Source organism: Euprymna scolopes, chromosome 14, assembly GCF_053919585.1.
Source record: "Euprymna scolopes isolate OS-2025 chromosome 14, ASM5391958v1, whole genome shotgun sequence".
Taxonomy (NCBI): Eukaryota; Metazoa; Mollusca; class Cephalopoda; order Sepiida; family Sepiolidae; genus Euprymna; species Euprymna scolopes.
This window is the reverse complement of record NC_136495.1, coordinates 148310002-148334723: the sequence shown is the minus strand read 5'-3', so window position 1 is coordinate 148334723 and position 24722 is coordinate 148310002. Positions and strand designations below refer to the sequence as shown.

The 24722-nt window shown below is 33.1% G+C and overlaps 1 protein-coding gene across 1 annotated transcript in view; it reads right to left on the bottom strand.

Annotated features, from left to right (window-relative positions):
• LOC145293279 (eukaryotic translation initiation factor 3 subunit B-like) overlaps positions 1 to 24722 on the bottom strand; it is a 62417-nt gene that overhangs the window by 23435 nt on the left and 14260 nt on the right. Inside the window, exons 3-7 of the mRNA XM_080139880.1 lie at positions 16552 to 16671; positions 14229 to 14286; positions 10021 to 10149; positions 6799 to 6956; positions 4345 to 4476 (exon numbers count right to left, since the gene is read on the bottom strand). Of these exons, the coding sequence (XP_079996006.1) occupies positions 4345 to 4476; positions 6799 to 6956; positions 10021 to 10149; positions 14229 to 14286; positions 16552 to 16671 (597 nt within the window). The remainder of the gene's footprint in view (positions 1 to 4344; positions 4477 to 6798; positions 6957 to 10020; positions 10150 to 14228; positions 14287 to 16551; positions 16672 to 24722) is intronic.

Here is a 24722-nt window from a genome sequence, read left to right as displayed (position 1 = left end):
CCGAGTGCCAAGCAGAAATACACGCTTTCCTACCTTTGTACATTATTGTTAATACACTTGTTCCTTAACCGAACCTCGACTTGATTGTTCTTATTTTCACTGTGCGTCCATGACACAACAATTACAAAACAATCTTTACTTAATTTAACTTAAAAACTTATTGATCTTCTTTGTGAAGCGAGTTATGTCCAATATATTTTGTCTTCTTGAGAATACACAGAAAAAAAGACGATGGTAATCTCATGGTTAACATTTTGTCCGTAATCTATTATAAAAAAGGTGTATTCCCGTTTGTTCACAATTTGATTAATATATACAAAAAGGTACAACGCTTCACAATTAATTTTCATACTGAAAATAGACATTTACACGATTACAGCATGATTTCTATATATACTATTTATTCAAAGAGAAATCTATGCTTAATCTATCACCATTCTTTCCCTTAAACACGCCAGTTGGACTTTTATTAAGTACAATACTTAATAATTTATTTTATTTTTTTTAAATGGAGAGTAGAGAACGCATTGTGGATGCGTTATTGGCAGCTCACATTACTCTCGCTTCTTATTTGTCCCTCAGTCCTCATTTTTTAATGAGTGATTTTTCTGACAAAGGGAGAAGAAAAAGCTGTTTTCTAGGTTGGCAGTATTTTGCACAAACAGTTGCCAGAGATGTCAGAAATTTTCTGTTTCTATGTATATCCTTGTAGCCATGTCACTAATTCTGGAGGTAAACGTTTTATCTGGGCTGACGTGATCCGCCTGATAGTCAGGGACCTGAACCTTGGATTAACCACTAAGGAGGCTGTCCTATCAGCAGGTGCAAAGTACTAGGGCTGCTATATTGCCATTTGGTGAATGGATTTTGGACCACGTAGTAGCTTCTGGTAGGGCCTCTCAATGCCATGTTAGTGGGCAATTGTTACGGCTTTACCTTTTCATGTGCTACAATAATAAAAAAAATTTCTTCATTCCTTTCTCTCTTACTTTCCCTCTCTGCCCTGCTTCAAGCAAGTCTGTCGACCTAGTCCACAAATCCAAAAACTCCATCATGAAAAGTTTCAAGAATAAGTACACGATTAAACCCGGATCTCCAACCTAGACACCACTACCAGGTCTCCTTCTCCAACATCAGGGATCTACGTTCTAACCTTCCAGAGGTTGAAAGTTAATTACAGAAGACTAAACCAGACATTATTTCTAAGCGAAACTGGCATTGGACAGAATATTTCCCTAGATAAGTTTGTAATTAAAGGATACTCTAACTTCCAAATCTGACCCACAAGATCACCATGGGCATGGAATATGTGCCTATATAAAAGATGGCTTTCCATGTTGTAGGGACATCTCAAGAGAAGATCCTAACTTACCCTATATGTGCTTCCGGGTTGCACTTGCTCAAACTACTGCATTTATATTTGCTCTCTATCGCCCCCACAACAGTGGAGTTACTATCTTTAAAAGCATATGAGAAAATTGACCACGCCCTATCTGCTCATCCTTCAGCTAATATTCATGTCTGTGGAGACTTCAATGTTCACAATGTGGAATGGTTAACCCACTCAAACAAGACCGATGATGAGGGGAGGTTCTGTCATGATTTCTCCATTGCTTATGACCTCACTCAGATTGTTCACGAACCCACCCATGTGCCAGATACTGACGGCCAGTATGCAAGTCTCCTGGACCCTTTTCTCACAACTTGCCCTGAACTGTGTTCAGCTTCCGTTCTGTCTCCTCTTGGATCTTCTGACCACTCTGTTGTATCAATTAAGATAAAAATGAAATGTAATAAGTCCTCAGATGTACCTCTCCACCATACAGTATATTGATACACTATGGCTGACTGGGATAGCTTCTGTGATGTGTCCTCTATAGTATAAGATCTGACGGAATGGTTAATTGTAGGTATAGACTGTTTCATACCCTCAAAGAAGTTCCAGCAAAAACCTAACAGCCAGCCATGGTTCTCTCTAGAATGTGCTGCTGCCATTGCGCACAGAAATCACTTTTTCCATTGCTTCCAACGTAATAGATGTACTGAGACTAAGGCCGCTTCCAGGACTGCCAGCAACCACTGGAAAAATGTAATAAAGAATGCAAGAGAGTTGTATGCTCAGTCTGTCAAGTCCAAAGGAGCTGAGCAGCAACTTGGTTCCCACCAGTTTTGGCAAATAGCAAACAGGATCCTAAACAGAAGCGTGTGCTCTATCCCAACTCTCATAAATGGACCTGAGGTAATCTCGTCAGCATCAGACAAAGCTGAACTCTTTGCCAAGAACTTTGCAGCTAATTCTACCCTTTGCGACCAAGGCCGCCAACCCCCAATATTTCCTCTTGTATCAGAAAACACGCGATGTGATATACAAATATCTGTTCATGATGTTGTCAAGCTAATCAAAAACCTTGATTCCAGTAAAGCAACCGGCCCTGACGGTATTCCTATTATAGTACTCAAAAAACTTTAACCAGAACTAGCGCCTATACTTGCAAAATTTTTTAAACGTTGTCTTAAGAATTGCTTTTCATCACCTTGGAAAATCTCATCAGTATGCCCTGTATTTAAGAATTCAGGTGATCGCTCATCCCTCTCTCAATATAGGCCAATAATTCTTCTGTGTGTCATGAGTAAGTTGCTGGAATCTGTGTTAAATAGAGAAGTAATCAACCATCTCAGCAAAAATAACCTTCTTGTGACACGCAATATGGTTCCTGTTCTGCTAGATCTACGGATGTGCTTACAATTATATCTCATAGGATTAGTGAATCGCTCGATGGAGGAAATCTTTCTAGTGCAATTGCTCTTGACATATCAAAGGTTTTTGATAGTGTATGGTATAAAAGGTTTACTTCACAAGATCTCCAGCTATGGTATAGTTGGAAATGTCTTCTCAATTATTAAATCATTTCTCTCTGATAGGTTCATGAGAGTAGTAGTTGATGGGCAGAAATTAGAAGCTCTCAGTATTAATGCTGGAGTCCCTCATGGGTCAATCCTGGGCCCAACTCTCTTCCTGATCTACATCAATGACCTCCCTAAACACATACTTAAATCATTCGTTGACATCTATGCTGATGACACGACCATCTACGGCAACACATCAAAGGCTGTAAATGACAAAGTTCTCTCTCCTCTGATCTCGAGCGCGTGGTTCAGTGGGGGAAGACGTGGCTGGTTACCTTTAATGCATCTAAAACCAAACTCCTATCCTTACATCATCAACGCTCTGATCCCCATCTGGCATCAATTGGGATTGTCTGGGAGAGGCCCCGTGTTTTGACAAGCTTCTGGGTTTGACCTTTACTCCTGATCTGAAATGGAACACGTACATTAAGTCTGTTGCCAAGGTTGCTGGAAAGATGGTGGGACCTTCTACCGCTCCAGAAGATATCTCACTACTGATGCAATTCTCTATCTATATAAGAGCCAGGTAAATCCAAGGATGGAATACTGTTGCCACATTTGGGCAGGAGCTGCTAGAAAGGACTTATCCTGCCTTGATAGAGTTCAAAATAGACTTCGTAGCCTTGTAGGGGATGTCCTTTTCTCTTCCCTGCAACATCTTTCTCACAGAAGAGATGTTGGGAGTTTGTCTCTGCTTTATCATTATTTTCATGGCAAGTCCTCAGCTGAGCTCCAATCTTTGGTCCCCCCCCACTCGCCAAACTTTCACAAGAAACACCTGTCTAGCAGTAAACACTATCACTAATTTCCCCCACTCTTTATCTGTGCCTAAGCCTAAACGTAGATTCCATGAGCTTAGAACTGCACGCCTATGGAACTGTCTTCCGTTTTCCTGCTTTCCAGCTGACTACAATATGGTTGTATTCAAGTCTAACGTAAACAAGTTTTTGATGAGCCATTCCATATAAGTTAACAAATTTACCAAATCTCCATTACTAACGATTACTATATTTTCCAATATCTACTGTACATTCTTTAACCCTTAACCTCTAGTGACCTCTTGGCCTTGATAAGTGGCGATGCCTATGTAAAAAAAGAAAAAAAAAGAAAAAAAAAAGAAAAAAAAAGAAAAAAAAAAAAGAAAAAAAAAGAGAAAAAAAAGAAAAAAAAAGAAAAAAAAAGAAAAAAAAAGAAAAAAAAAGAAAAAAAAGAAAAAAAAAGAAAAAAAAAAGAAAAGAAAAAGAATAATCTCATTTGCATATTTTTTTCTTGGTGTTTACATAATGTAAAAATGCACATAAATCAAAAGTACTCTTCCCATTAAATACAATACTTTCAGTCTATTCAGATTAAAAAAAAATATTTTCAGAAAATTTACTGATTCTGGTATAAGCGTAAAACTCAAAAGTTGTGTTTTGTATGAAATGAATTACTTACTTGAAAATGGGCCAAGTTGATTGGCTTTCACAATGAAAACCACGTTTTTTCTGGCCAGTCCTGATATCCCAGATAATAATGGCTTGGGGATCTTCTTTACTGTCCAGTAGCGGACTAAATGAAACAAGATATCTGCAAAGAGAAACAAAAGAAATTTAGCGGACCAAATGAAACAAGATATCTGCAAAGAGAAAATAAAAACAAAACAGTTCATTCATTTGACTTAAATCAAGATAAAAATACTAAAACGTTTGAACAATCACTTGTTACATTTTTTAACATTACTGCTTCATATTATATATTATTGTAATTATATTATATAGTGGCGCATGGTTTGTATCAATCTGCAGCTTCATAAACATTTCTTCTTGACTTGTTCAAAAATGAGATACCATATTTGTTTTGGTTTGATGTCCACGTTCATGTTTTTCACTGCCACTCATTGCTAATGGATTTAAATCCTTCTTTCTTGGATGACAATTCCTTATTGGATTTCTGTTTGCCCTACACCATCGATTTAACTAAATGCCACCAAACAATTTTGCAAAATTTTAATGGTGCAACTAGATAAAAAAAAAATAAGCACTATGCAAAACTAGTTACTACAGCCATATTCAATGTCACGATTGATGAGAAATACAATTTGAGATAAATTCAGTCTGTCAGTTTGGATTGATAGTTAAAACAAATTAAATGTAATTGTTTATATAAAATTAAGAATGCTTATATCTTTGTATGTATAAAGATAAACTAATTAACTTATTTTTGACATACAGATGTCAGGCATAAAACCCCAAATATAGGCTATAATTAGTTTTATGCAAAGGGGGTAAAAATAGTGTAGAAACCCTTTGTAAAAATTCAGATATCTATATTCTATAGGTTTTATAAATCAGTAAATATTCATTAAATTTTAGTTTCTTTCGAATATTAACCCATGAGTGTCCATAGTCGGGTCTGTACCGATTGGTATATATATTATTCCTTAATTGGAATTCATTTTTGAGATGAGCATTATATATTTTAATTCATTTTGATTTTGGACTATTATTCTCATCTTTATTAGTTGTTGTTTTCATCTTTATTGGTTGTTGTTTTTCACGACGTTTCGGCCAACTATTCCTCTGGCTTCCGTCAGGTGGTAACCGCGATGGATAGGAACTTCAAATCTCCTAACTGCATTCTCAGTAATCACTGCCATCCGTGGCGCAGTTGATAGAGACGTTGAATCTTTATGATTCCAGATGGACATTGTCTGAAGAGATAGCGGTTTAAATCCTACCCAAAGCGTGCCAGAGGTTTACTTGGCCAAAGCGTGGGGAGACGACAACTACGGATGGCAGTAATTACTGAGAATGCAGTTAGGAGATTCGAAGTTCCTATCCGTCACGGTTACCACCTGACGAAAGCCAGAGGAATAGTTGGCTAAAATGTCGTGAAAAACAACAACCAATAAAGATGAAAACAACAACTAATAAAAATGAGAACAATAGTCCGAAATAAAAATAAATTAATATATATAATGCTCATCTCAAAAATGAATTCCAATTAAGGAATAATATGCATATGCTTACTTTGTAGTTCTACTGTTTTCTAAAGAAATTTATGTTGAACCAAACAACCATGCAATTTGTATTATTTCAACTACTATTCTCATGTGGGTTGTTATCTTTGCAATATTTTGATCCATCTTATATCCAAAGCTTTGATCAAGCTGACAACTGAAAGGTTTTGATCCATGTTATATTTGCAATGTTTTGATCCATGTAACTGTCAACCCTTTTCAAAAAGATGCACTTGAGCTTACATCGGGTGAAACGTTATGAACCAAAATAAAAATTATTAATCCTTGCCAAAAATTCGGAAACAATTTATTGAATTTACAAGATATAAAGCTGATGACCTCTTGTTTTCCTAGTGAAGTTATAAAACCATAAGTGACAGGTGATAAAAAAAAGGAGTGTGTCGTGTGTGTGGGGGGATGAATCTCCCAGTAATCACGCAATAATACTTCAAAGCTTGCTTATAGAACCTCTCTCAATGAGCTGAAATGTAGGCTTGACCTCAATCCATTAAATGGGACCCTATAATGGAATAGACTGAATGGCTTAGCCGCATCCAACGCATAGGCTACAAGTGGTCAAGAAAAATCATTAACTGATATCTCTTGGAACCTATCCAAGAGGTCGACCTAGGAAGAAGTGGAGTAATAATATCAAGCAGGATCCGAAACAATATATAATAAAAAAAATAACTAGTAGTAGTAAATGCTATAAAATAACTAGTAGTAGTAGTAAATGCTATAAAATAACTAGCAGTAGTAGTAAATGCTATAAAATAACTAGCAGTAGTAGTAAATGCTATAAAATAACTAGTAGTAGTAGTAAATGCTATAAAATAACTAGCAGTAGTAGTAAATGCTATAAAATAAGTATTTGAGGAGAAATGACTCACCTTTCACAAGGTGAAAAATCAATAAGCTGTACACCAGGATGACTAAATTTCATTATCTGTTCAAATTTGCTTCCACCCCAAAGGGCAATGCCTTTTTGATGGAAGGTGGCAAGGTAAGTTCCCTGGGGAGACCAACGGACATAAGTTTCTGTCCAGCGCTAAAAAAAAAAAAAAAAAAATATATATATATATATATATATATATGAGTACAGTAGCACCACTGTAAAAAAAAAAAAAAAAAAAGTATTAAGTCAGAAAAAAAAAAAAGTGGTGAGGGGCTTATATTCTAGTATGTATTAAATATTAAATTAATTTTGGAGCAAAATAAATTGGTTTGGACTATCAAAATAATTTCCGACGCTAACATGGATAATATTTATCTGTTCATTTTTTTTTTTTTTTTTTTTTTTTAAATAAATTTTTGCTCATATTTGACTTCATGGTACAATATAAATAGCAATTTTTCAATTAATGTAATTTTATTTACTTCTAAAAATAGTTTTAAAGTTATGATTTTTTTTTAAAAGAAACAAATTCCGCAGTATATATATATATCTATCTATTAAAAAAAAAAAAAAAAAAAAAAAAAAAAAAAAAAAAAATTGTGATTAGCAGATGGACAACGTCCACTCATCATTATAAGAGGAATTTTTTGTGTATCTGTCAGTCACAATTTTTGTAAACCTTAGAGATACACTGCAGAATTTGTCCCATTTTAATCTTGAAATATCTTAATTTCTTTTAGAAACAGAAAATATTGTAATACTAGAGAATAAATTCCCAATAAATGAAGTGGATGCCATGACTGGCAAATGAAACCTTAAGATCTTCAAAACAAATCTTAGAACATTACTTTAGCAAAATAATTATAGCTTTGACATGATGTTGTAGATTTAAGATTTACATTGTTTCAAAATATATCTAAATATAAAAATGCGATCATGAAAAGTAATATGGTTAAGCTTAAACATGGAAAAAGAAAGGACAAGATATTCTAATAAAAAAATCTAATCAATTAATAACTTAAAATATATCAGCATTAAGAATTGATTATATAATGTTAAATTGAATTAAAAAAAAATCTTAATGTTGCAATATTTTAAGTTATAAATTTATTATATTTTTTACTAGAATATCTTGTCCTTTCCTTTTCCATGTTTAAGCTTAACTATATTACTTTTCATGCTCAATTTTCTATTGTAATCCACGATTTTTGCAGGCTTCCAGTAAATTCACTTGTTCTTTGTTTAAATTTAGTCTTATTATTTTTCACCCAGAAACATAACATACACATATGCAAAACAATGTACAGCACTCGTCTGCTTTCATTCTCTTTTTCACTTATTACGCTTTTCATGAGAGCAGTGAATTAGTAGCAACACTAGTCGTTGAAGCGACGTTGTTGCTATGGAAACCAGTGAGAAAAAAACGCTGCTTACCTCCCTATGTTTTTTTTAAATGCTTTTGAACACTAGAGAATTCATAACTTGTTTTCCAGAACGAAAATTGATTTTTTTTTTTTTTCACAATATAGCTGAGAAGGTGATCTATAAACTGTAATAATTGTTTGAAGTTTGATCGAAAAATGAGTGAGCGGTGAAGCTTTAAAGCAGTTCGAAATGACTAAAACTGCCACTTAACCATATATTCAAACACTGCTGTGTTTGAAAGATATACAGCACATCAATGTATAATTTTTAATTAATTTGCATAAATAGCATAACGCCAAAAACATATCAAGCACTGATCTATCAGCTTAGCAAAAACAAAATATGTAACCATATTCAAATTTTCATGACTTGACAGAATCTCTTGCATTTATCACATTACATGGTTTTTTGGTTAATTTAATGCCAAAATATTGGCGGATTCATTTATATGTGTGAATTTGGAAACTATTTTAATCCAGTAATTTTATAAATACGGATTAAAACATTACCATGTGAAAATCAGTTATAGTTTTATAGGTGCTTGTCCAGAATTCCCCACTATATTAGACAGCAAAAATCTGATATATACACTCATGGTGAAATGTAAATATTATATTCCAAAATTACAAATTGATCAAGTGGTTTTTATTTTTTAGAAATCTTTAAGATATTAATAGGAATTCATAAGCATTAAAAACATTTTGCTTGTTTGAATTATGCAGAGTTATCTCCCTAATTTTTTTTTTAGATCTTTCAAAATAGCATCGTTAGACAGTTGCTCCTCAATGATAAAATTTGATTTTCTTCTTTAAAAATAAAACTAATGTGATCAATTTTAATTGGTATATTTTCTTTTTGTCTCAGGCATGTACATTATACAGATTTTTCTTCATTAATATAAGTGGAATTCAGGTCAAACACCATTTTATATTACAGCAATCAAGTTTGCTTTCTACAGAGAATTGCTTGAAATCATTGACATGATTTAAGACCTACTCAAACTTTACAGATCTTTTTGAGATGAAGGTTGATTGTTTATATTACTTGCTTTGAATGAACTATTGTTCTTGTCTTGAGTGTTATTTGTACCAATGTTTCTGTTAGTGTAACCTTTGACCGTCATCAGACATGTTGATTGTTGTTTTGGAAAAGAAAGTAGAAAAGTTACTGACGCCATAGATATTTTTGCATTCTTTGTAATTATGTTTTTTTGGCCATGGTTTTGAATGTGTGAAAAAAATTGGTTGACAAAGGGGAGGCAACACTAATAAAGATTGACAGGAGGAATTATCTCCCTTTCATCTCCGAAATTTCAAGGGTGTGCAAATTTTGTTTTTCCTACAAATAAAGGTTCCCAAATGCTATTAACTTCTAAGCTTGGTTTGCTTAGCAACTTTTAGCATATGTGCTGCCTCCTTGAGTCGCCTGACTTTCCATCTTGCATCCCCTCATTCCACAAAATGGAGTGTGTGCCATTTTCTTCCCATATGTAAGCAGCAAGTCTGACTTTTCGACCCCCACCTCCATGCTTTACGGTGTTCTTCTAACCGTGTAAGAGGCGACCGGTCTCATCTTTGTATAGTTTTCCGTATTTAAGATTTCATGCAAATGCAGAAAACTATACTCAAAGTTTGTTAGAGAAAACATTCTGATATTGCCGTCTGGTTTCTTTAAAATGTTTAGAGAATCACAGGAGTATCACAAACAAGGACATATTTCTTATTATTTTTAACATTATTGGAACAGATCATCTTGACTATAAATAATAGAAATGGAAAAGTTGAATACTTACACTTCGTTCTTCAATCAGCGCTGGTTGGTTGGGAGTATTAGAGAAAATGCTGGTCTTTTCACCACCTTCATAGATAACACTGAATTGATCATAGCTTTCATTATTTAGTAGCCAAGAGCGTAAATTACCCTGAAAAACAGAGGAAGAGATTTATATATATATATATATATATATATATATATATATATATACACACAGCTCTCAAGTTGTATTCCTGTCTGTTCATAATTTGATTAATATGTACAAAAGGAAGTTTCACAAATTAATTTTCATACTAAAAATGGCTTTACACACATTTATTTCAACATGAATTCTATATATAATATTTATTCAAAAGAAATCTACATTCAATGAGTAACCTCATTTGCATATTACATATATTAAAGAAAATCTACTTTAGTAATTAGCTTGATATATGTTGCTATAATAAAAACGTTTTGTTCTATTGAGAAATATTATTTAAAGTTAATTTATTTATCTTTAATTTTTCAATTATTAATAGCTGAAAACAGTTGCATTTAAAACTGGAAACAAGCTTATTTATTTAAGCTATGAAAGTTACTTCGCGTCTGATTTTCATAGACCAAGATGGATGTGTTAGGCTTCCCTAAATCGAACATGTGGTCACTTTTCGTAACAAGCTAGGATATTCGGTGTATCTTACATGGTATGTGACCAAACCCTCTGCTCGCCAATGTCTTGACTAGGTAAGATTTACCTATAATATAAATCTCACCTGTCTGCTTAAATGCATGCATGTCTGCCTAAAACTTTTAACAGGTGACGGATTTTTACGAGATTAGTATCATTTTGAAGCACGATCCTTCAGACGACAAATATAGAAAAATCGGCCAAAAACATTCATTCCTCCATCCCCGACTTGGCACTTTTTTAATTTCGCCGATATTTTCAAAAGTCATTCCCTCTTTTTGATTAACTAGTCTTAATTTAAACCTTGGCCACTTTCGGTTTGGCGATGGACGCAACAGCGTAGACGTCATGTTTTTTTTTCTCCTTTGTGGTACAGGTTCGAGCCTGCCTAATACAAACTTTTTTTTTTTTTTTTTTTGCTAAACACACACCTCCAAACACCTGGGCAATACTGGGCACCCAGGCTAGTATACATATATAAGCCGGGAGTGAATTTTATATTCCCTTGACACTTTCTACTTTGAAGAGTGCTGGTTCAATCTGCCTTTTAATTCAAGTATCAGACCAAAAATTGATGGGGGGAAAAACTTAAAAAAACAAAAACAAATCTCTTTAGATGTTGACCCCAAATATTCTGTCCAAGGTAATGCTGTGCAACAAACAAACTAGTAAGGAGACCCAACGTTGATCAGGATTAAATGAGAATCAACGAATGTTTCACCCTTTCAATCCTTCTCTTGTCATCGAAATCATTAATTTTTTGGTCAAATGATTGCTTGCCTGTTCTAGTCAGGAACTCACCGTAGTGCACTAAGAGGAAGTGTCACATGCTTCTCACCATGACTTAATCCACAATACATTATAGTTCATAATGTATTGTAGAGAACCTACTGTTGATTTTATATTTTTATATAATGACTTGAATTAAATTTTAAAATGCAAAAGTTAAGAGTTAAATTGTGGTCTAAACAAAAACATTCATTTCTAACAGACTCATCTATCAAAGAATCTACTGCTGATTTTATACACCTGACCCTTCTGCTTGTGTGCTGATAAAACTTTTTAAACACACTTGTGATGTTAGACTGTATAAAAGGTCTTAACCTTAATCCAAATTGGATTGTTACTTTTTAAATAAAAGTATTTTTGTTTTTCGATATTTATCAGTAGCATTCCAAAAGAATGCCTATTTAAGAACACTCCCAGATACAAAGTACATTTGTGTGAAATTACAAAAGAAAAAAAAAAAAAAAAAAAAAAAAAAAGAATTCTCACACACACACACACACACAGTGCCTTTTATATACAAGTAAGATAGAGATATTCAAACGTTATTATATAACAGAGTGTGTGTTTAATTTTCTTTTAATAACTTTCAGATGATCCGACTTGTGTTTCTGTTAATTTGTTATAAAATTTACAAGGTGTCCTTTTGTTACATTTTTTGCAAGTACTTTTGAGTGAATTCTCCCAGTCGTCATGAGGCGACTTATTTATATTGGCAGAGTTTAAACCATGTAGTAATTTATAGTTTGTTTTAATATGTAGAGGTAATAAATGTCAGAACAAATTAATTAAAATGTATGATATTTAAAAGATTAAATGTAAAATTTACAAAAATACATTTCTATATTAAAATGTTTACTTGATGCATTGTGCAAAAAGTTGATATTCGAAAATAAGGTGATGTTCGTTTGAAGACTATCAAAATAGTGTTTTCAACTGAATATCACATTGTCATTTCTTTAAAATATAAACATTGTAAAAAAGATGTTTTAGTTATTTTGAGAATTTTTTTTTTTTTTTTATTCGTGTTAACAGCTTCAGTTTTCACATAGGCAACTTTGATAACATTTTAATGAGAGAAACCCGTTGAGCATAAATGCAAACATAGCAATTACACATAAGAGAGAGGGTGTAGAACCACTGCAATATAGGATTTTTCTTCTATTTAACAATAGCAAAACATGTACTGGTGCTGCAAGGGAAAAGTGAAGAACTCAAGAACGCTATAGGTAGCGCTGAGCAAATTTTTAATTACTTAAAAAATGCTAACATATCAACTTTGTGTTGTCCGGGGACAGGGACAACAAAAAAGTTATAAAGTGTGTATAACATCTTTCTTTTAAAACCTTTCTCTCTCTACCCACCCTCCACAAGCAAGGATTTTCCTCCTCCTCATAGAACATATTACACTTTGATCCTAGCTCAAAGATCAAGAAAGTGTATTTTAGTTTTATTATCAGAGCAAAAATTTATGGGGGAAAAACTTCAGCCTTGTAGGCGTGTCTTGTGTAATTTGGTTTAACGGGACACAAACAGAAAGTGCCCTTCATTATTTTAGTTTGACATTCATACTTTTTTTATGTTGACATTCATACTTTTTGATCATGTTGACATTCATACTTTTTGATCATGTTGACATTCATACTTTTTGATCAGGTTGACATTCATACTTTTTGATCAGGTTGACATTCATACTTTTTGATCAGGTTGACATTCATACTTTTTGATCAGGTTTACATTCATACTTTTTGATCAGGTTTACATTCATACTTTTTGATCAGGTTTACATTCATACTTTTTGATCAGGTTTACATTCATACTTTTTGATCAGGTTTACATTCATACTTTTTGATCAGGTTTACATTCATATTTTTTGATCAGGTTTACATTCATATTTTTTGATCAGGTTTACATTCATACTTTTTGATCAGGTTTACATTCATACTTTTTGATCAGGTTTACATTCATACTTTTTGATCAGGTTTACATTCATACTTTTTGATCAGGTTTACATTCATACTTTTTGATCAGGTTTACATTCATACTTTTTGATCAGGTTTACATTCATACTTTTTGATCAGGTTTACATTCATACTTTTTGATCAGGTTTACATTCATACTTTTTGATCATGTTTACATTCATACTTTTTGATCAGGTTTACATTCATACTTTTTGATCAGGTTTACATTCATATTTTTTGATCAGGTTTACATTCATATTTTTTGATCAGGTTTACATTCATATTTTTTGATCAGGTTTACATTCATATTTTTTGATCAGGTTTACATTCATATTTTTTCATAACTAAGAAGAGCATCCTCGTAGTAATTCACATGCATAGAAATATTTTTAAAATTCTTATTTTAGAATTGTGAATAATTTTAAATTGTGTCTATACACAAACATTAGAAGGATGGGGCAATTTTATAGAAATTTCTTTAACAATTACAATAATATTACTTCTATGATGAAATTAGTAATCAAAGAGAAAATAGCAAACTGGAGAGAGAACTGAAAATAAAATTTTTAAAAAAATACAGAAAGTGAACAGAATTAACCTTTTTTTTTGCAAGCACATACCAATAATCGAACTAAATCACATACAAAACAGATTCATGTATAAAAGTTATTTAGGGAGTTTTACGAAAGAAAATCTTACTTTGCTTTAGGTACAAAGTTATCACTTTTATTCGTTTTTTCATTAAATTTCAAAGACTGAGATGGCATGTCTCCAGAGTTATTAAAAGAAATGTAGCAAGAATCTACTTACCATGTCTTTGTATGGTTTAGGTGTTGGAGGTTCCCATTCATCAGGAATATTTTCATACCTAAAATTATAGACAAATAAATGAGTGAAATCTAAAAGAAAGTAAATAGACACCCACAGCTATAATTTTAAAATTATTTACTGTCAACACTTTCTTAGAAAAAAACAAGCTGAGCATGCGGAGGTCCCCCTCCACAAAAAATTTACTTTCACGATGACTAATGTTTGTGCAAAAAAAAATCAGGAGTGATTGAGAAAAATGCGAACAAATGATTTGGGAACAATTTTACTTCTATAATGGCCCCTCGTGGTGCAACAAGAGTTATCCCGGAAAATCTGTTCTGGCAAAAATTTACTTTTACCATGACTAATGTTTGTGCAAAAAAAAAAAAAAAAAAAAAAAAAAAAAAGTAGTTATTGAGAAACGAATGGGAGTGAAATAACTAGGTCCAATTCCCCCTTCGTCCGGGTGGGATAAAAAAAAAAAAAAAAGAAAAAAGAAAAGATACACTTATAATTTATACAATTTTATTCATTTATTTCCACAATGTGCATTTATTTTCTTTTGAGAGAGAGGGGGGGGGGAAGAAATGGTTCCATGTACTTTTGATGTTCATGCTGAAACAAGTTATGAACATTAGATAAAGCACTTAAATTAATTACTCCCTGAAAAACTACTTGGCTGGGAGTTGTGGTTCTTCGAGGGATATAAAGTTGATAACCAACTTAATTAGTATCGACTTAGATCTGCAAGTGAGGAAGATTAAATCTGAACATTATAGGGAAGAAGATATGTGGAGAACAGAAGTGGGTTTGATCAGATTGAAAGAATAAACACGAGTACTTTCATTAATAGATATAGAACGGTCGACTTAGCAGGATTGGTTGGCAGGGCCAAAGAAAACATGGGAGGAAAAGGCATACAAGTAGAGATAGGTTAGTTTGAATCTGATTTCTAAAAGTCATTCAAGACACGCCAGCATGTAAACCACATGTTATAGCAAATATGATGACAGTTGCGATAGTACCGATCGCTTATGCATCATCATCATCATAATGAGGTTTGAATGCAGCAGATTTCTCTTCTCGTTAGGTCATCATCACTGGTCTAACAGACGTCTTTACAAACTGGCATGAGGTGGACATATTTTAAACTTATTCCTTATCAGGTGTTTTTAAAAGCCATTTCTTTAAATGAGGCAAAAATTTCATAGGCCAGATGCACTTCCTTACGCTATATACATATTGTATAATTTTATACAATATATATATATTTTATATAAACATGTTTCAGCTTTGATTTCTTTCAAAATTCAGCTCAAAAAGTGGAAACAAGTAACCTGATAACACTGGGTTTCAAAAGAAATCACAGTTAAAACGTGTGCACATATGTAGCCAATAATGTTTGTATAAACAAAGAAAATTATTCAATAATACAGATTCACTTGTTATTGAGCACTACTTTATAAACATTGTAGCTTAATTGAATTAACATCTAGGAAACCACAGCAATACAATCACACACATCTAGGACACCACAGCAAACGTGTGTATGTGATTATTGGCTTAAAATAATGAATTACTGAACATTTGAAAAATAAAAAATAGCTTTATAAAACACAAAAAGCATATAAATTATAGGTATTCATTTAATTTGAATATTTTGCCCAATCCTGCATGTTTCACCATGTTATTGATAAAAATTAATTGCATATGAAACTGATTTAACTTTGAATGTTTATTTAAAATTCTCTTTGATGTTTCTGTGTGTGTGTGTGTGTGTGTGTGTGTATATATATATATATATATATATATATATATATATATGAAAGGTTGCCAATCCACATGTATAATTTAAGCCAAAGAGAATTTTTTGGTTAATATCGTGTCTTTCACGTTCTACTGCAAAGAACAAGTGATTTTCTTTTTTCGATTTTGTTCAAATAACATCTCTCACATATATTATCAAACAAGCATTTTTTTTATGCCTAAAGACACTAGTGTTTCATGCTTATGTAATTATCAGTGTAGAAAGTGATAGTTACAGCCGGACGAGAGATTCGAACCCCGTTCACAAAGCCATCCTTGACATGTAATTTTCAAGTGTCTATTATAGACCGACTCTGAAATGGGTGCCTCAGGTAGTTGTTTTAATATCAAGAGATAGACCTTAGAAGAATTTGCCATAGATTTGAACTATGTATCAAATGTACTTGACGGCAAAATTGAAGATATTTCCAGGTGTAAATCTTCTTGAAGGTTCCACACTGGCATTTTCAGAGTTAAAACAATGAATACCAAAATATAAAAAAATTAAATTACTTACTTCTGAAAGTCGGAGAACTGGTTAACGATAAAAGTATGCTGCTTGTCAAGTTTGTAATTGTTAGCCATTTTGACAGCTTCAAGAGCATTTTCTGAGCAGGCATATTCAAGGAACACATATCTACATAAAATAAAAAATAAATAATTTTTTTTTTTTTTTTTTTTTACATTTTAATGAAAAATAACCACCAAACAATAAAAAGAAAAATATTTTAAATTTAATGCAAAATTAATTCTGGAATTTCCTTTTCTTTCTACTCATTTAATGTCATTTTTCTTTTGTTTAAACATCAGATGATTTTTGATATTATGTAAGCCCACTTTCCATTTCACATGTTCAGCAGTATCAAACTACATTGTATGGTCTTAATTCAATCACTTGCTTTCAAGTTTTCCTGGTCCGACCAACGTTCTTGTGATTTAGGAAATGTATGGTTTTGCAACTGTTTATTCAGGAGGATGAACGTTTCACATAACCATACTCATGTAATTGATTCATCTTAAAAACTATTAAAATATTGGAAAAATGTAAATCATCTGACCTGATGTGTTATATTTGATCAGATTTCACATGGGAAATCTATCTGATCATGGATCTGTCTTTGCGTTGCAAACGGGCAAGATACTATTGAGCGAAGGCCCAGCATTCACTGCCATATATCATGACGCTCCTTACATATACAAAATTTTTGGAATTTTTTTTATACAGGGCATTTTATCACAATTTAACTCATAATAATAGTTTTATGGATGTATATAAACAGAGCTACCCTTATTTACTTTATTTTTGAAAGCACATCTCTGACTACCTCTCACTCTCATGCACAAACTGCAAAGCAACTAAATTAAAGTCATTAGCAGTGGATTGATCTAGTTTCAGTGTTTTTTTTTTTAACACCAGTAAGAATGAAATAGTTTCCATCTCATACTCTATGCACTAATTTGGTTCATGACCATTCCAAGAAAATGAATACACAGCATAATCACATCGACACACCAATTTTCATTAAATCAAAAAAGTTAAGCAACGTTGAGCTTGGTTAGTACGAGATGGATGATCATTTGCGGATAGCAGGTACTGTGCAGAGGACATTAACACATCTCTGTAACAACTGCAAAAACCTAACATGAATATGTAACTGAGGACTACATTTGAATTTGATATCATAAGTTTTTCCTTTGGAGGAAGCCGGTTAAACCCGCCTACGATCATAGTGAATTGGACTTTGTAAAATTTTATAAGTCTATTTTTTAAAAGTTTCAGAGAGAAAGACAACTTTCTGGTCTGTAACAGCATCCAACTCCAAATACTATACCTTTCTTTTATATCGAAATCAATCGATGTGAAAATTAGGCCCATTTCTCATGCTTACTATTTCAAGTTAATGACACACAGAATATGGACCATGCTGAAATAAAAACGCTATTTAGAAAGCCGTTTTTAATATGGGGATGGGAATATATTTTAACTATTCTGTACTTTCACCTAACAATTTATTAAATAAGAAACTGACATGTATCATATGTATTTTTGTTTAGTATTAGTTAACATTAAGTATCCGTTTCTCAATCCAATTTCTTGATTAGTCTATTGTAAAGCAAGTGTTGCCTAATCACTAACTGCACTTTGAAATATTTATTTTTTTGGGTAGCATAAATTCTAAATAAGGTGCTTCTATAGTGTAATACCTATATTAAAAAAATACAAACAATTTATAATGAAACAATGTATTTTGAAAAACTGCTGAATCATTTTCCGGAAGTGACGTCATGTGTTGATGATGGTGAGAGGGGGGGGGGCACAAGCACGATTATGTTGCTTTTAAAAGCACCCTGGAGGCTGCTAGGGATTACCAAACCTTTATTTTTAGGTGAGGTTGGAGTGTGGTGAATTAGTGCCTGTTCATTCTCCCAAGCATTACCACCACTTTTTATATTTATGGAGAGGGCCAATAGATGATTTCGCTGAAATGGTGCATCAGAACAGATACTAAACTTTGATCTTAGCCAAAAGGCCAAGTAAGCATAATATAGTTTTCTACAAGGCATTACCTCCTCCTTAAAAAAAATACAAAATAACCAACACAGCATATATTTTAAGAGGGGGGGGGAAGGAGTAAGTCCCGGAAATGGCTGAAGCAGTTTATGATCTCAAAAATACTTTATTTCATATATATTTGTAAAGTTAGGGGGGATACAGAGTCAGGACAGAAAAATGGCTGAAGCAGTTTACGATCTCAAAATTGACATATGAAATACAGACTAGGCTGAAATATTTAAAAAGCTATTCTTAATATGGGGAGTTAAAAAAAAAAAAAATTCTGTACTTTCACCTAGCAGTTTAATAAATAAAAAAAAAACCCTGACATATGGAATATGGACCATGCTGAAATAATAACGTTATAATTTAGAAAGGCATTCTTAATATAGGGAAAGGAGGGTATTTTTATAAACTATTCTGTACTTTAACCTAACAATTTATTAAATAAGAAGCTGACATACGAAATACGGACCATGCTGAAATAATATTTACATATTTATTTGAAAAATCTGCTGAGTCCTATTCTAGAAATTATATAATTTCGTTTAAAATTATAGTTGCGGTGGTGGTTGTGGTGGGAAAAGAAACACTAATGAATTTTTTGTTGAAGCAAGTGTTACCTAATCACTAACCAAGACAATGTATTTATGTATTTATTTGGAAATTCTAATGATTCATCTAACACCGAATTCATTTTTTTTTAAATTATGATGGCCTTGGTAGGAAGAGAAATTAGTTCATATATATTGTACAATACCTATCCAGAGTATGTTAAATTATTTCATATATTAAATAATTTTCTTACCCTCTGACGGGTAATGTAAAAATATATATGTGTTGTACATTATCCGTCCTAGGAATTGTAAAATTATTTAATATTCATGTTGTTAATTACATGTCCAAGGGAAGTTAAAATTATTTCATACATAATTTGTGTAATTCACATACTAGGTTAGGTAAAATATTCTTTTGCTCGAGATAGCAAATGATATATATAGATATAAAAAATTCCTCTCACCTAAGAATAACAGATGTTCAAAGCCAACCTCATTTTTTTTTTTTTGTATGGTCCTGAGCAATGCCGGGTGGGCCTGCTAGTCTAAGAATAAATTAACACTTTTACATGACCATGGCTAACAAAATGAAAATAATCTATTGCTGGGAATTAAATGAAAGATTCAGTTTGAAACTTCGTACAGGTTCCGAAATCTCAAAATAATACATGAACACCAGCAGAACTACGTCTATCATAAAACTGGCCAAACATTTTGGAAAAAGCTGTTTTACAAATGAGACAGGATCAGAAAACAAGTCTGCTATAGAAATAGCCCAAAAGAGTTGTGAAAAAAAAAAAAAAAAATACACAAAGAATTTCCATTACAAAAAACTGAAAGAATGGCCCAACTAACAATATGACAAGTATTTTCTGAATGAATTCACCCAGGACTATATAGATAAAGAAAGCTCCATAGACTGGCTGAAAAGAGGATCGCTCCACTACAAGAGGACTATAATGGATGCCCAAGATCAAGGCTTAACAAAAAAAAAAAAAAAAGGTGGTCTAAGCAATAACAACAAGTGCAGGTTTGCCAAACAAAAGTAGAGAGTGTGAGCCACCTGACATCCAACTGTAAGGATCTCCTGGGAAATGGCTAATATAAGATTTGACACAATGGAGTGTGTAAATATCTACACTGGACAATCTGCAAAAAAGTTGAATATTGAATGCAGCACCAAATTCCGGGAACATATTTCCAACTGTTCTTTCTGGTATAAGTCATACACCATTCACTATGACTTCAATTTCCACAGCTACAGACTTAGAAATGAGCCATAAAATCTGACAGTGACATGGGACAAGGAGAAAGAAACAACCTTAGTAGAAGTTAGTTTCACCAATGATGCTGGGTTAAAAAGAGCTAAAAAGGAATAACGAAATACCAACGTCTTATGTAGGAGACATGAAAAGAAACTGCAATCTCAAGATCGCTATCATTCCAGTTATTATAGGAGCAACTGGACTCAAGAAAAAGAAATTCAACAACTACCCGACAAACATACCCAGTGAACCAAGTGAAAGAGAGATTCAAACAATTGCACTTAAAGGGGCGGTCAGAATCTTAAAAAGATCTGGTTGGAATATCTGAATTAGTGTGTGAAAGTTTGGCATCCAGTAGGATGTTCCATCCCCGGATTAAAAAACAAAATGGGAAAAGATCACAGGTTTCATTAGTCGAAACAGTGGACATAGAGAATAATCCAAATCAAATGAAACTTAAAATTATTTTCAAAGCTATTTTGAATGAAGCCAGCAATGCAAGACGCAATCAGTTTATATTGGTACAAAGTCACAGAAATTATTTTTCCATTTAAAATTTTTAGGACTTAAAAAGTTTAACAGTGTCAAGAATAAGTTTGGGAAAAAGAAAAAGCTTTCACTTAATGGGTTAAGGTGTAAGGAGTCAGCTTTAGGTTAGTTGCTAATGAAATTCTAGGGCTGTAATATTTCTCGAAGCACAAATATGTAATTTATTGCTTCTATGTCAAACGACAAATATTTCCTTAGATAATATTTAACAGAATTGCTCAGTGGTACTTCATCACCTGTCTGTTTAAATGTATGTATTTTTGTATGTTTGTCTGTATGTTTGTTTGTATGTTTGCCTAAAAATTTTGACAGAGGCGACAGATTTTCACTAGATTGGCATTGTTTTTTTGAAGCTCGCATCTTCGGATGACAAATATCGAAAAATTGGCTAAAAACATTCATTCTTTCACCCTCAACTGGGCAGTTTCCCCAGATAGAGGGTAGTTTTTTTTGTTTTTTTTTGCAAGTCATCGTATCAGTTGGAATGACTTTACTAATTTTAACGTTCCGAACTCCTGGTCGCATCAAGGAGTAGGAGTAAGACGTCAGGTTTTCTTTCACTTTCTTTTCTGGTTCGAGCCTGCCTGCCTACTACCATGTTTTGTTTTTTTTTGCTTAACACACACCTCTAAATACCCAGGCTAGTACTAGCTAAAATCAGAAAGAAAATAAAGTGATAATGCACGTATTTACTTAAACTAATAGTCAGGATTCCCCCCCCCCCCCAATATTTGCTGAAATTGAAGTGCATCTTTTATACGTTTTTTTTTTTTTTTTTTTAAATTTCATTTAAATTATTTTTCTGAATTACAAAATTCAAGTAAAATCAGGTTCAGTTTCCAAAGAAATGTAGTGATGGACACTTACTGCCAGGTTTTGAAATAACAATGTTGATTCCACATTTAATCACCTATCATGCTGATTGGACATAAACCAAAAGTTTATTACATAACACTAGGTATATCTACCCTATTGAAAAAACTACATGGTTGATAATAAAAAAAAAAAAAAAAAAAATGGTACATACAATTTTGATAGTATTAACAGATGTAGTTCCCTCTTGCATGGTACTAATCAGAATCTTTCTGAAAAGCGATTTATTTTGTAAAGAGTTGGAAAGGCCATTTTACTGTCCAGTTCAGTTTGGTTAGGTGAATTTATTAAAAGGAATCAGATGTAAAAAAAAAAACTTAGGTGACGATAACGTGTCATTGTGTTACACACAGTGGACTTAATGAGCTTTGATAGTAATTAGCATGTCTCTGATTACCAATGTCGTATCTTGTTAGTCCTAAGGCAGATTTAAGACAACCTAACAGACCAAGGACAACCACAGAGAAACTAGCATTAATTTCAAGTCTTCAAGAATGGAAAAAAAACAGCAGATTCTGCAAAACTACCTCACACCCTTGCAAATTTTCATGCTTCCTCATTCGGTTCATTTCAAATGTCTTAAAGAAACTGTAAAATAAAAATGTTACTAAATTCTTGTATCAGTTTGTGTTAGGAAGAGTCTTTCACTTGTATACAATCAATTCTTAAAATTTGGTGTTTGCTCAAAGAGAGGCAACAGATCAATTTTTTTTTAATCAAAAACAATATTACTTAATTGTCATGTTGAAAATAGTAATATATACAAAAATTCATAGAGTAGAAAGTTATTTATAATTTTTACAAAAAATTGCATGGTTCATAAATGTTTTAGAGAAGACCATGAACATTGCAGAAACTGGAGACAACTCAGAAAGCATATTTTCAATTTTTTTTTTTTTTTTTTTTTTACATAGGCATGTATATTTTTTTACATAGGCATAACATATCAAGGCCCAGAGACCACTCGAGGATCTAGTCAATTGGACAATATAGTAATCATTAGTAATGGAAATTTGGTAAATTTGTTGACTTAAGTTGAACGGCTCATAAAGAATTTGTTTACGTTGGACTTGAAGACAACCATATTGTAGTCAGCTGGAAAACAATTCCACAGGTGTGCAGTTCTAAGAAAGAAACTTTGTTCATGGAATCTATGTTTAGGTTTAGGCACAGATAAAGAGTGGGGGAAATTATTGATAGTTTTTTCAGCTAGACAAGTGTTTCTTGTGAAAGTTTGGTGAGGGGGACCATTAGATTGAAACTCAGTTGAGCACTTGTCATGAAAATAATAAAGCAGAGACAAACTCGCAACATCTCTTATGTGAGATAGAGATTGCAGGGAAGAGAAAAGGACATCTCCTATGAGGCTACGAAGTCTATTTTGAAGTCTATCAAGGCAGGATAAGTCCTTTCTAGCAGCTTCTGCCCAGATGTAGCAACAGTACTCCATCCTTGGTCGTACCTGGTTCTTATATAGATAGAGAATTGCATCAGCAGTGAGATATCTCCTGGATCGATAGAAGGATCGGACCATTTTTCCAGTGACCTTGGCAACAGATTTGATGTACGTGTTCCATTTAAGATCAGGAGTAAAGGTCAAGCCCAGAAGCTTGTCAAAACAGGATGCCTCCCCAAGACGAGAGCCATACATTTCAATTGATGCCAGATGGGGATCAGAAAGTTGATGATGTAAAGACAGAAGCTTGGTTTTAGATGCATTAAAAGTAACCAGCCACTACTTATCCCATTGGACCACGTGCTCAAGATCAGAGGAGAGAGAATCAGAGAGAACTTGGTCGTTTACGGTCTTAGATGTGCTGCCATAGATGGTAGTGTCATCAGCATAAATGTCTACAAATGATGTAAGGATGTGATTTGGAAGATCATTAATGTAGATCAAAAACACTTGGGCCCAGGATGTAATTAATACTGTGAACTTCTGATTTTTGTCCATCAACTACTACTCTTATGAACCTATCAGAGAGAAATGATTTAATAATTGAGAAGATATTTCCAGCTATACCATAGCTGGAGATCTTGTTAAGTAAACCATTATGCCATACCCTATCAAAGGCTTTTTGATATGTCAAAAGCAATTGCCCTAGAAAGGTTGCCTCTGTCGAGAGATTCGCTAATCCTATGAGATATAACTGTAAGCACATCTGCTGTAGATCTAGCAGAATGGAAACCATATTGTGTGTCACTAAGAAGGTTATTATTGCTGAGATGGTTGATTACTTCTCTATTTAACACAGATTCCAGCAACTTACTCATGACACAAGAATTATTGGCCTATATTGAGAGAGGGATGAGTGATCACCTGAATTCTTAAATACAGGGCATACTGACTGATGAGATTTTCCAAGGTGATGAGAAGCAATTCTCCTCAAGACTATGTTTAAACAGTTTTGTAAGTACGGGCGCTAGTTCTGGTTGAAGTTTTTTTGAGTACTATAATTGGAATACCATCAGGGTGGTTGCTTTACTGGAATCAAGGTTTTTGATTAGCTTGGCAACATCACATACAGATATTTGTATATCACATAGCATGTTTTCTGATACAGGAGGAAATATTGGGGGTTGGCGGCCTTAGTTGCAAAGTTCTTGGCAAAGAGTTTGGTTTTGCGGATGCTGACAAGATTACCTCAAATCCATTGATGATAGTTGGGATAGAGCACATGCTTCTGTTCAGGATTCTGTTTGCTATTTGCCAAAACTGGTTGCTGCTCAGCTACTTTGGACTTGACGGACTGAGCATACAACTCTTACATTGTAATGACATCCAGCATGTGTAACCAAGACCAATAGATTTTTTTTTAATTACGAACATAACGGTAGTTCTACTCAATGAATTTTTGGATATATTACTATTTTCAATATGACAATTCAG